A 12,710-nucleotide genomic window follows, 5' to 3' on the forward strand; every position below is an offset into this window, starting at 1 on the left:
AAAAATAGCGATAGCCTGAGGAAAGACAGTGCTACTGCTTTGCTTTTTTTCTGTTGTCATGAAATATTAAAGCGTGTTATAAACCAGCCAAGATATTTCAGAGTGTATGAGATGCCATGATTTATCTTGTAGGCTGTATTTCTGATTATAAATAGCTGTTTCAGTGGTTTTTGATGCCATATCTGCAAGACTAAAGGTAAATGTGTTTACTGAAACTGAAAGGGTTTTACCAGCTAGGGCTCAACATTAGCATAATGCTAGTAACTGCTGATTCTACATGATTGTGAACACCAGTTGTACAAAGTAGGTGGTGACAGTGGGGTGAAATAAAAACGTTAGTCAGATGGGCAACAGTCACTATGATTGGTGATATGGTAAGAGGACAGACTCGGTGCTCTACAGTATCATACATGTTAGGTGACTGAAATGAGGACAGAGAAAGGAGGATGCTGGGAGATGTAGTTGACTGGCTTGGAGAAGCATGCAGCTCACGCAATAAAAAGGGCAGAACCCACCTTCTCCGCTCCCCGGGCCGGCCTCTGTAATTATCTCCATTAGAGAATTTAGCCCAAATACTGCACACAAAACCCAGAATTAGTGCCGCGAAAAGATGGACAGAGAGAGGGACACCGGCCCAGACACAACCAGTCTGAACATCAGCCCACAACACAACAGACATGCACACTCAACATGGTGCCGAACAGAGACAGAATTTAAAGAAGGAAATAAAAACAGAGAAAAGTAAAGGACAGACAGAAACAAGAGAAAGGCACACAATATGTATTGATGATGGAATCACCCTAAAACTGTTTAGTACAGAGGACTAACGCCATGCCTGTGGCACTGCGTTCAATATTTTCCAAACAGGGGTACCAACTGGGAGTCGCATATAGCTGGTACGAGTTTACTATCAATAAGTAGCCTGGACTAGACCAATGACACTGCATAAAGCTAGGCTCTTTATAGTACTTTCAGTCCAGTTCTACTCTGGTCCAGTTCAGATTTTGTTTAAACATCCGTCTCGGGTGATCTAATCTCAAATGCGTCTCAGATACATCAGAATCTTTTCTTGCTTTGATTCCTCTGTGCTCCAACTACCTCCCATCCTTTCTTCCTCCTCACTTCTACATGTTATACTGCAGTGTTTCCCATTTATTACCTAGATTGTCCAACAACATTCTTACACTTCTCATAATGACATAAAAGATCTCTAACTTTGGGTTTTAAATTGCTGCATCAGAAAAGCACCTCTCGCTCTTGGTTATTCCCCTCCCTACAGTCTGCTCTATCAAGTGTTTCTTCCTTCCACAAAGCAACCATGAGGTTGTCCCGTGTTGTCAAAGACGCATCGAGACACATCATTGTTCACACCACCAATGCTAAATGGCCTGATGAGTTTCTGACACATCCAAAAGTGGTTTGCATGATTGGACCACCTTGAAGAAGAACCGCCCCCCATTCAAACCTGTTCACCAGAGACAGATGTTAAAACCAAGTGTGAACTGGGTCACTGAAAAGCTTGCTGGATTTAGTTCTCCAAACCTGGTGCATGAGCTAACGCTAGCACCAGAATTTTTATTTCAAACACACAATGTTAGGGAACATAATTAAAATTCACAGTCATCATTGGGGAACTTGTTGTCTTCAAAGTTTCAGTGCTACTACTGCTGGCATAGTGAGTTATTTGTAAAAGGAAAGAATACACTAAACAGTGGAGAGCCATTGAACCGGCAAGCAAGGCAAAATACACATTAGAATAGGGAGGCAGGTGGGAAATCAATTCCATTCACTGAGGACAAATCTTTGTCATTCAAAGAAAAAAATATATGGTTTTTTTTTATTATTAAATGCAGATACAAAGGAATTGAGCATCCATCTTGCAGTACTGAAAACACCCCATTCTATGCAGATGCCACACAGATAACAGTTTGTATGTTAGAACAAAGAAATTGTTGACTATGAATGTGTGCATCATAGCGCATCAAAAAGACTCCCAGCAGTCACACAGAAGGGGAATGGCAAAGGAACGGGGAGGAGAGGGTATGGATATATGTGAATGAAAATAAAAGGTATATCTTCTATCTTAGTTCTAGGCTCAGAGAGAGGGTGTAAGATAGGTGCAGGTCATTTCAAGGTCAAAAACGTCTAGTTGTAGGGGGGGGGGGGGGGCAAAACAAACTATCACACCAGACATAACATACCCGGGCTGTCAGGGTCATCTGAACGACAAAGACAAAACACATCAAAATCAAAAGGAACAGAACATTATGGCAGCTATTCCACATGGGAGTGGAGCTATTGAGTACACAACACCATGCTTCATCTTTTTTTTTTTCTCTCTCAGTGTGTCCCTGTAACATTCAGGTGTGGACACTAAAGTGAAAATCTAACCTAAACAGAATTCACAGATTAGTCCTGTAATCTTAAGTAATGTCACCAATATCAGCCAACATTATAACTCTATTCGCACGCTCTATTCCTAAGCAAAAAAAAATAGGAAACTGAAATATTATCTATTATATGCTCATATTCATTTAAAAAGGGGTGCTATATACAAGTCTCCCTCTCACCATCAATGGAGCAGTCCCAGTATTTATGTCCTCAATATCATTAAGAGACTTTTGGCTCTCTTGCCTGGTTCTGGGATGAGGCCTTGCCATGTATTGATTCGATTTTGGCAGCCAAAACAGGTAAACTCAAAGCTGCGTAAGTACTTTTTTGTTTTACATTCATTTCAAGTGCTGTGAAGCGTTAAGCTCGCAATCAAACCTGGCATTTCCCATCAGCGTTGTTTAATGATTTAATGTTTTCAAATGTAATATTTCATTGCACATATGATTCAAAACATTAAACATACACTCACTATGCTTATGAGGTAATCCATTTCTAGTGGTCTGTTTATTGTACTTGCTGGACTTAAGCAGCAATCATTAAGTGCAAACAAATTATATTTGTATTCGGTTTGTATAGATTCACACTACCCAGTTACTAAGGAAATGCGGGCTTGTGAACAAAAATCCAGTGTGATCGCAAATAGCTTGTTTTCTGACAAGGAGTTTTGGCAAACTATCATCAGAGACAGAGGATGTTACAGATTTTGGTAAAACAAAACAAAACAAAATAAAATAAAACCAAACAAACAAAAGTTCTGACCATGAGCTAGGTAATAGCTAAATATTTTGTCATGCTAGGCTTCCAAACGTGTAAATTCTTTATCTATAAAAAAAACTTGCATTTTGGCTGGTTTCCTATAGTTGGTTTAGATAACATTCTCACTCCTATATAAAAGTGCCACTATATTCTTGGATGGGGAACAAACCACATTTTAAAGAACTTGGGGCATTTGGAGTGTCACAGTTGACCGCGAAAGTGATCTGAACTCTTAACACCCTCACACCCACAGGTCAGCAGCTTCTTCAGCGAAAAAGCTGCTGACCTGTGGGAAACTGAACCTGGGGACATGCTTGTCTTCACAAATAAAGGCTGAGATGTACAAGATCATAGTAATAACATATGTGAAGTCTGTTTTTGAGTGGATTTTCCCTTTAAGACTCAGGACATGAGAGAAAAAAAAACTAAATTGACATATCCTCAATATCCTCCTTTAAAATAGTGCCATATCAATTTGGCAACCCAGGGGGAAGAAAGTCAGGCTACAGAAGAAACAGTTCTACAAACCTGCTTGCTCCATTTCCTCCTCAATATCAAAATTAAAATATTCTTTTACGTGAAGAAAATAATTGAGAGAAAAAAATAAAGACAAGGAAAGAAAGTAAAGATTTTGAAAAAGAATGCTAAAACTGAAAACTGAAAGTAGAGAGCTATGCTGTTTAGAGGAGGAAAATTTGTTATCTTTAACAGTTCAGACCTTTTTGGGTTTAAGTAATGGGGACGATATGGATATAACTATTTTGATACTCTTTAATCATTTAAGTTTCAAAACGGCATATTAATTCATGCAGACTGATGGCCTAAGACTAATGTTAATGATTCTGTATTCAGCTTTAACATAAATACACATAAGGAAGGTGTAGAACAAAATTTCTGAAAGAACAATGGCAGCCATAAAGGCAAAAGTGCAAATAAATAAATAATAACACAAAATGGCTGGGTCAGAAAAATAAAGTTTTTGAAGAAAATGACACTGTGTCCCTATTCTTTACTCTTATTGCACCTGTTCCTCCCAACTACAAAGTCTATTTCTTATGACCCCATTCACTCTAAACCCATACTGGACCCAAAGGGCTAGAGAATGAGACAACAGAAACATCAGTTTCATAGACCTGAGATACATAAAAGAGATGGACTAAAAGCGAGCACAATTATTGTACCTTTAAGACTTGGGAAAGGCGTGGACTTCTCCCTCGCTGCTTTGTTGGGAATAGCAAGGTTTGACAGACTGAAACTGGTGCCATGGTTCTTATAAAGATTGCCTGTAGCAAAAGTGAGAGCAGTTTAATCACTCACAGTAATCAAAAATGAAAATGACAATCAAAATGTTCAACCAAAACCAAAAGATAACATAATTTAACATTATTAACTCTTTACATCTCCAATTTATGTGGAGGCTACCAACGGGCAAAGCACATTAAGTCTTTGAATCAGAAACATAGCAGGTTTGGCTAACAGACATCCTGAAAAAAAAAAAAAACATTTAGTGAGCCATTTTCAAAGAAAAAAAGGGAAAAGACACAATTTAAAAGAATACAAAAAGATAAATAATAATGAGAAGAGGAACTTCTAAGGAGATGAGATAATCTCCTGAAAATGCCTGTGTTGGGTCTGGTAATTGTTTCTCTAAGATTATGAATCTGTATAATAACCACTTTACATATATTGACAAATCTGATAACATCTTCATGCTGCACGTGGAGGAATGAACTGGAAAGATCTTGACCCAGTGGAAACTTCAGCTACAAAAAAAACTACTTACTAGCAAATGACATGAGGCCTCCGAAGCCGTCGTTGCTGTTGTTGGAGATGGTGGAGTTGGGGGAGCTGTTGCGCGAGTCTCCCTCTCCATCAGACTCCCCAGGGAGCCTCAGGCTACTGGGACGCAAGGGACGCTGTGCCCTGAAAGATGACCAAAAGGTATCAGAGGTGCCTTAGAGATATAGAAACACGTACATACAATGTGGGAAGCTCTTAAAACTGAAGGATTTTGGTCACTACAATGACAATGAATGGTCAGAGAGCACATTTGAATGACAGAATGCATTCTTTCAAGTGATGAACAAGTTTAACACACTTGTTGCCATTGAGATTCTGGTTGAATCGAGGAGTGTACGACTCCACTTGCTCCTCTGCTTCAGTGTCATCCTCAGTGGGGAAGCCATACTGAGGCTCAAAGTATGGGTTGTCATATTCTTGCTTTTTGCTGGCTGGATCCATCAGACCAGCATCAGGAGTAGATCTGGTGAACGGCTGGGTGCCGAGACCTGGGACAGGGTTCTGTAAGGCTGCGCTTGCTGAAGCCTCAATTTCAACTGGTTCCCCCTGCTCCTGGAAGCGAAAACAACGAGATGTAAACTAGTTTGCAGTTTCCATGGGGACTGCAAATACAACTGCAGATTTGGACAACAATTTATTCTTGTCAGTCTGATAAATAATGGAAGAGCAATCCAGATTTCTGCTTTTTATCCTTTATTCCAATCCAGATGTAATGAGCATAATAATAAAAACATTTGGCCTCATTCACCAATATCTTCCCAATTTTTTTTCTTAAATTTCTTCTTAAGGAAGATTCCAAGAACAGTCTACATGGGATTCATGACCTTTTCTTGACATTGTTCACACCTGTGTTCTTATCCCACTGTCATCATAAGTTTAAAGCATGTGCCAGTTAACCCTAATCAGTATACAGCAGGTAAACACAGCACCAGTCTCATCTGTTCTTACTTAAGAACAAATCTCAAATAAGAAAATGTTGGTGAATGCCAGAATCTGCTTGAAAACTGCATAAATGGGTTTTAAGAACAAAGTTGTTCTTGAGAACAGTTGGAGAATGAGGCCCATTGACTTTTTTTGAGTAAAAATTTGCAATCTTCAAGACTCTGTCAGGGTATCTGAACGGTCACACACATGGTTTACTCCCTGGATAATTGTGCTGGGACTTGAGCTTGCAGTTGTGCTGGAGCTTGAGCGGAGGGGCTGTCCGTCTGAGGGTTCAGCAGCTCCGTCCCCACTGGGCGGACACTCCGAACCGTGACCTTCCCTGAACTCCTGGAAGTCTTGGAACTCAACCTCGCTTGCGTCCCCCAGTGCAGCATGGGTAGGTGGGTCCAAGTCTAAGGCATCAATTGAGGATGCAAAGAGAAAGCGAACATTAGCATGTAAAATGTGGACAACATGAGCCTTGTAATAAAACAGGGTTCAGGTCAGTAATAATCCATAGGTTCAGGATTTCTGCTCCTGAACCTATGAATTATTACTGACTTTTTTATAAGAGACAAATCCTGCAGTACCACCAGCAGAAAGATTTACTTTATGTGCATTAAGAAGCAAGATGAAAGAAGGATGTATGTAATGAGAGGGACAGCACAACCTCCCTCGACAAATACTGCATAAAATGGGAGTGTTCTCAGAAATTAGAGTGAAGAACCCAATGCTTTGAAACCTTGAACTGATAATAACTGTCTTGCATTATGCAGGTTTGGGACACCAATACGACTACACAGAGACCACTGAGTCACAGGAAAATTGATTGGTAGTAGTGTGTGTTTAGACTGTGCACCATAAACTAGTGGTTTATATCCCCCTGATGCTAATTATTAAAGTGGCTGCAGAGACTGTTTACCATCACATCGAGGATCTGGAGGCTATCCAGAAGCTCTCTCTCCTCTTGATTGGGAAATTAGCTCACCCATTCAAAACTGGGTGATTTTATTGGCTGCTCTTTAGCGTTCATGCTGTCAACACTGTTGTCAATATGTTAAATGAGCAACCAGAGGATAAAAAACTACTTATCTGCATTACATTAATATCAAAAACACTTACAAGGCAACCAGAAAACCACTGACAGCTGCATTTGACCATATGCCGTCCCCTTGTATTATGATCCTTCCAACAGAAATCACAAACTGAGAAAGTCAAATCAGGATGTGTGTGAGTGTGGGATGACAAAAGTGTATGTGTCAGGTTGTTCTGACTGTTTGACTGTACGAACTGGACGGTCTGAATGTACAAACACAGATGATCGCGCAGAAGCGCTTACACAAAAGCTAATAAAAGATTTATTAAATAAATAAATAGTAAACCCTAAACTGATTTATTAGATTTTGTGTAGATAAGGTGATCCAAACCAAACGTGAATAGGTAAATAAATAGTAAACCCTAAACTGAGTGTTATGAACAGCTGAGACTTTTATTTAGTAAGTTCTATCAAGCATCACTTAATTCATACGTCATGGAAAATGTACAAAATCATGCCTTTGCCTACAAAAATAAGTTCCTCTGATTTAGACTTTGGGCCAATAGCACTGAACTCACTAATTATGAAACGTTTTGAGCTCATTGTTTATTTGCAATAAATCTGTGAATCAAATGTGCATCTTTTCAGTTTGCAGAGAGCACAGAAGTGTGAGGAAGATGCAACTGTAACTATTCTGACCTGTGCATTTAAATGTTTGAAAATCCAATCATCTTAAGTACATATACCGTTTCCTGACATCTCTTCTGTTCTCTTAAGTGTTATTCAGGCAGATTAACTGACATTGAAACTGGGCGACATGAGTGTAAATAATACCTTGATAAGATGGATCAATAACTTTCTTACTAATTGACTACAGTTTGTCCGTGTCCATGGAGAACATTCACCTCCAAAGACACTAAGCTCTGGGTACTGCAAGGTTGTGTTCTTTTTCCTTTGCAGTTTTCTTTTTATTCTGACACAAATGACTAATCTAATTATATATTAGTCATTGTGGGAACTGTACATGATTCAGCCTCAGTTGGGCTTTTCACTAATGATAAGACCAGTTAAACCATTGAGATTAACCACTTTTATAATTGGTGTTAAAGTAACAAAATAGTGCCAAACATACAGAAAACTAAAGAAATGACTCATGAGGGAATGCCTCACTGTCCCCTGTAGTACTGAATGATACAACCACTGAAACTGTGCAGTAGTACAAGTACCTGAGTAGTACTATTGATAGTAAGCTGGCGTGGGATGCCAACACTAAAAAAAGGGGGTTATAATGTGGAAAGAATCATATTGAGTGCATTGTTTGTACAAACCAAGAGCAAACTGGACAATGCTGTTGTACCTCAGGACATGATAACTGGAGGGCAACTGTCCAGTGCTGCCAACATATCTACCAGGACAGCATGAGACTAGAGCGTAACGTCAAAGCAGATTCCTCACTCCACTTACTGTATACTCTGAGGATGAAGTTTTACCCTCAGGGTGCCAGTAAACCATGCCCAGGATGTGTACTTGAAAAGAGGCTTTATCTCATTTGGCCAAAAGCATTCAGCTGCTTAACATGAGATTTTGACATTTTATTGCACTTTGCAGACTAGAGGTTATTCTCTGTGACTTCTCTGTGAGTTTTAATAATTAATGGGTTTTAAATGATTTGTATAATTTTTTCATTCATGCTTATTTTGTGTTTTGTCCGTTATGCTCAATGTGCAATTATACGTTTATTCATTCAGTCATGTGTAGTGTAGGGCTGGGCTATATAATTGATATTACAACGATATCGTGATTTGACTGGATATCATAATATCATGATGCAACATAAGTTTTGTCTTTTCCTGGTTTTAAAAGCTGAATTACAGTAAAGTGATGTAATTTTCTAAACTTACCTGTTCTAGCCATTCTATTATTTGTGTTTAGCCACTGCATTTACTAAAATTTAACACATTAAACATATTACACTGCATACATTTCTTGTGCACATATACGATGTGGTAAGTTTTACTGTGTGCAAGAGAGTTCAAATGAAATTTCTCCTTTGGAAGACAATGGAGAAAATTTCCTAAAGCAACCATTAACCATCAACAAAATTGCAAAGCTGCAAAGAAATAATGTATTTGATGCCTTTCTATTTAAACACTGCATTTTCCCTCTTATGTCAAACTGAGAATATTATTTTTCACTGCATGTTGTGCAGCTGTGCAACTTACTTGGCGTGTCTCCCTGGATGTCTCCTTGGATCATCTCACTCACAAGGTCTCCAAGCGAGGAGTAGGAAGAGCTGGAGTCATCATATGCTTCACTGTCACTGCCACTGCAGCAAATTAAATTTATTATTACCAAAGGCCCGCTAACTGAAACTACCAACTGCAACTAATTGGACACATAAACCTCAAACTCAATTCTGCAGTGCAGGATGAATTGAATTAAGCGGTTCATGAATACCGAGGGAATGCTGAAACAGATCCATAGTTCCCAAGTTGATTTGTTAAAGATGCAATCGCTGGCTCTTACCTGTCTGTGGGGTCAGAGTCATTGCCATCATCCTCCAAAGGACCAGCCATGGCCTCAACCAGCTGGGAGCTTCCGTCGTACACGCGGTAAACCACCGGCTGCAGCTGGTGAGCATACCACTTGGGCTTGTCTCCAATTAAGGAGGGGTCATAAACATCTGAAACAGAAGCAACAAAATGTTAACTTACATAACACGCTCACTACATGCTCAATTCTCGATGCAAATTGAGAAAATAACACCAGCTGTCGTTTATCTTGTACAGAGTCTTACTGTTGTGTATCCTTTGAAAGGCTAGGTTGCTGGGATTGAGAGCCCACTCTCCATAAAACTCCACTGCCTGGGTGTGAGAGAGTTTATCTGCAAAGCCAGAGCGCCGGGGTCGAGATGCAAGAAAAGATGACGCCTGGAAGGCCACAACAGGCCGAGGGAACAGGCGTAATGTGCGAGTGTGCATCTGGAACCCCTGGAGGACATTTGCAGAGTTGAAGAACCTTACCATGGCAACCCTGTAGAAGAATGGAGGATTTAAGTTTAAGTTTAATAATACTTTTACTTCGGAAACTGACAGTGTGTACCATGTACAATGTCATTCCACTACACTTTCACTTGATCATTCACAGTGCTTTAACATCTTACACAAATAAAAGGTAATTTGCTCAATGGACAGTGGAAAGAGATATTCAAGGCTTGCCTAGTGGCTACATCCACAGAATCTACGTCATTTCCATAAATGAGGGGGTTAAATTCTGTGGAGGACGGGGAAGCTTTGTCTCGTCCAGGGGGAAGCAGAGGCAACTCCTGGCCTTCCTGGAACTTCTCCAGGTTCAGGATCGGCTGGGTGTTCAAGCTCATACTGGCCAAGGCCTAGAACAGGTGCAGATGACACGATTTTAAAACATAGCAGTGGAGCTCAAGAGAAAACAACAGCGCCATGATGGACCACTCCCATTTCTGGCATCAACAGTAGTTAATAATATTATCAGCTGTTATATTTTATTGAGTCCGACAGTGAGCACAGAGTCAGCTGCAGAAAAGCAGCCTGTCTCACTCAAGGACACTTTAGCGGGACCGCTGACTTCCCGCACAGTGGCTTGGTCCCAGATAATCAAGTTAAGGGGCAGTGTCTCTGACCGCTAAGCCACCCAACAGAGTAAAACAGAACAGTGCTAGCGTCAAGTGAGAGGAAGAATGGTTAATTAACACAGTGGTTCTCAAATGTCTCTCCATAATGTACCACCTCTGAAATACTTTTTGTCAGCCAAGTGCCCCCTGACCGGAGGAAAAAAATCCAATAAAGAGGTCCAACCCAGCTCTGAAACAACAACCTGATACTGATGATATTTTGTCGGTTCTGTTTTTGTTTCTTTTTCTCGTCTTTCTTCTTGTTTTCAGCTGTATCGCTACTACGTTTCAACCACAAATCCATTTTATTTTATTTATTTTTTTGTTTTTTTTTCCTCTTGGCTTCTCGGTCATAGTGAAGAAACGTCTGTGCTCGATGACCATGGCAGCAGATTTAAACCACAAACACACACATTTGACACCTTTGGGAAACTCAGAGGGAATACTGAAGATAAAATGTGGTTTATCAAAGGCACCCTGATTTGAGAACCACTGAATTAAGACCGCTTCCTCTTGCCAAATGATATATTAAACACAAACTTAGATTTCCTATCTAAAATTTTCAGTATTAGTTCTGTGCATGTTGATGCCTGCTGTGGGAGTGCCATTTTTTTTGGAGGAGGAGGAGCAGAGGGGAAGTCAGTAACTATTACATGGCTTGCTTTAAGGGAACTGCTGCAGACTTTTGAGTCAATGTTTTCGCTTAGCAAGATGAAACATTTAGTGGCTGGAACTGGATGAATGTTAACTTTGTCAAAGTGATTAGCTTCATCATATCTTGTTTGGGTTACAAGAACACTCACTGATGCCAAGATAGATGCACGCACATTCAGTCATGCTCAAGCCAGAGCTAAGCAGGGTCCATAAAACCGGGCTACTTCATCATTATTTGCCAATGTTATGCATTTTGGACAAGTCTTGAGAACAGGGAAGTAACTTAGTAGTAACAAGCAAAATCATGTGAGACAGAGTATATATCCGTGCAGGGGCATTACACATTCCACAGGAGGAGAGATGAGGAACCTTATTGTCTGAGGAGAAGATCTGCTTTTGGGTGATCACGGTCAACCTAACCAGACACTAGGAAGGGGGATAAGAGAGATGCGAGGAGAATCACAGGAAAGCCTGGGATGATAATTTCATGAGTGACACTGGAACAACAAGTGACGGAAGGGTCAAGACCACGACCCTTTCCTTTCTTTTCATTTTCTCCTTTCATCAGTACTTCCATATCCCCATTTTTTTGCTGACAGCAAACAAAGCTGTAGTGTATTCTGAGGACATCTTAATGACAGTGACAGCTCATCCAATGTCATGAAAAAAATATATGCTGAGGCTGTTCTAATTTATTTGTGCAAATTAAAACGCTAAATAAATAGGCTACAAAAAAGCCTGGTAAGCTTGTCTTGCGTTCTCATCACTTCCTTTTTTGCCAACTCCAAGAATTCACTGAAGAGAGGAGAGAAGAAAAGACACATTTTTGTTGCTTTGTTTGGAAAACTGATGGATGGCCAATAGAGCAAGGAAGGATGCAAGTGAAAGAGAAAGAGAGCAAGAGAGAGTGTGAGAGAGAGAGAAAGAGAGAGAGAGAAAGAGAGAGAACCCAGGTGATTATGATGCTACTGTATGAAACACTGAGGAAAAATACACAGACAATGCAACAACAAAACAGTAATGGGGCCAATCTATAAAATTCAGCCACTGAAAGACACTAACACCCATCCATGGTGACCAGCAGGGACAAACCAGTGGTTACCATGGGATGGTGATGACAAATATAAAACAGCAGAGAGAAAAATAAATAACAAAATACTTGCAAACTTAAAGAGTCTACTGTATATCCAAATACTTGCATGTTCAGACCAATTTAGTTTAGCAAAATCAATAAATGTTGGGTAGCTAAAAGTCAAATCTGTTGTGTAGCATTAAGTGCAAGTATTTCCAGTGACTCTCACATCCGCAGCATTCTGCTTTGGCATTTCAGTCTCAAGATATTCTGTGGTTTACCATCAGTTACCCGTCTTCAGTGACATTTTTCCATTCACAGGCACTGTATCAATATGGTGCTTGTTTCCAGATATACTGCAACTGCTAAACCGAGGCTTTGCACACGCCTACACACCAGCCTCTCAATCACACATACGCACACAG

At 40.0% G+C, this 12,710-nt stretch overlaps 1 protein-coding gene across 10 annotated transcripts in view; it reads right to left on the reverse strand.

The window, feature by feature from the left end:
• Positions 1–12,710, reverse strand: part of madd (MAP-kinase activating death domain) — a 65,230-nt gene that overhangs the window by 29,547 nt on the left and 22,973 nt on the right. For 6 of the 10 annotated variants that reach the window (XM_030081374.1, XM_030081397.1, XM_030081366.1 and 3 more), the window contains exons 8-15: positions 10,129–10,301; positions 9,708–9,943; positions 9,437–9,593; positions 9,133–9,236; positions 6,082–6,287; positions 5,249–5,502; positions 4,934–5,073; positions 4,332–4,433 (exon numbers count right to left, since the gene is read on the reverse strand). In XM_030081374.1, the coding sequence (XP_029937234.1) occupies positions 4,332–4,433; positions 4,934–5,073; positions 5,249–5,502; positions 6,082–6,287; positions 9,133–9,236; positions 9,437–9,593; positions 9,708–9,943; positions 10,129–10,301 (1,372 nt within the window). Of the gene's footprint in view, positions 1–2,201; positions 2,220–4,331; positions 4,434–4,933; positions 5,074–5,248; positions 5,503–6,081; positions 6,297–9,132; positions 9,237–9,436; positions 9,594–9,707; positions 9,944–10,128; positions 10,302–11,582; positions 11,640–12,710 lie in introns of all 10 variants that reach the window. The other 4 variants (XM_030081345.1, XM_030081339.1, XM_030081332.1 and 1 more) reach the window with 3 other exon arrangements.

Source organism: Myripristis murdjan, chromosome 3, assembly GCF_902150065.1.
Source record: "Myripristis murdjan chromosome 3, fMyrMur1.1, whole genome shotgun sequence".
NCBI classification, from domain to species: Eukaryota; Metazoa; Chordata; class Actinopteri; order Holocentriformes; family Holocentridae; genus Myripristis; species Myripristis murdjan.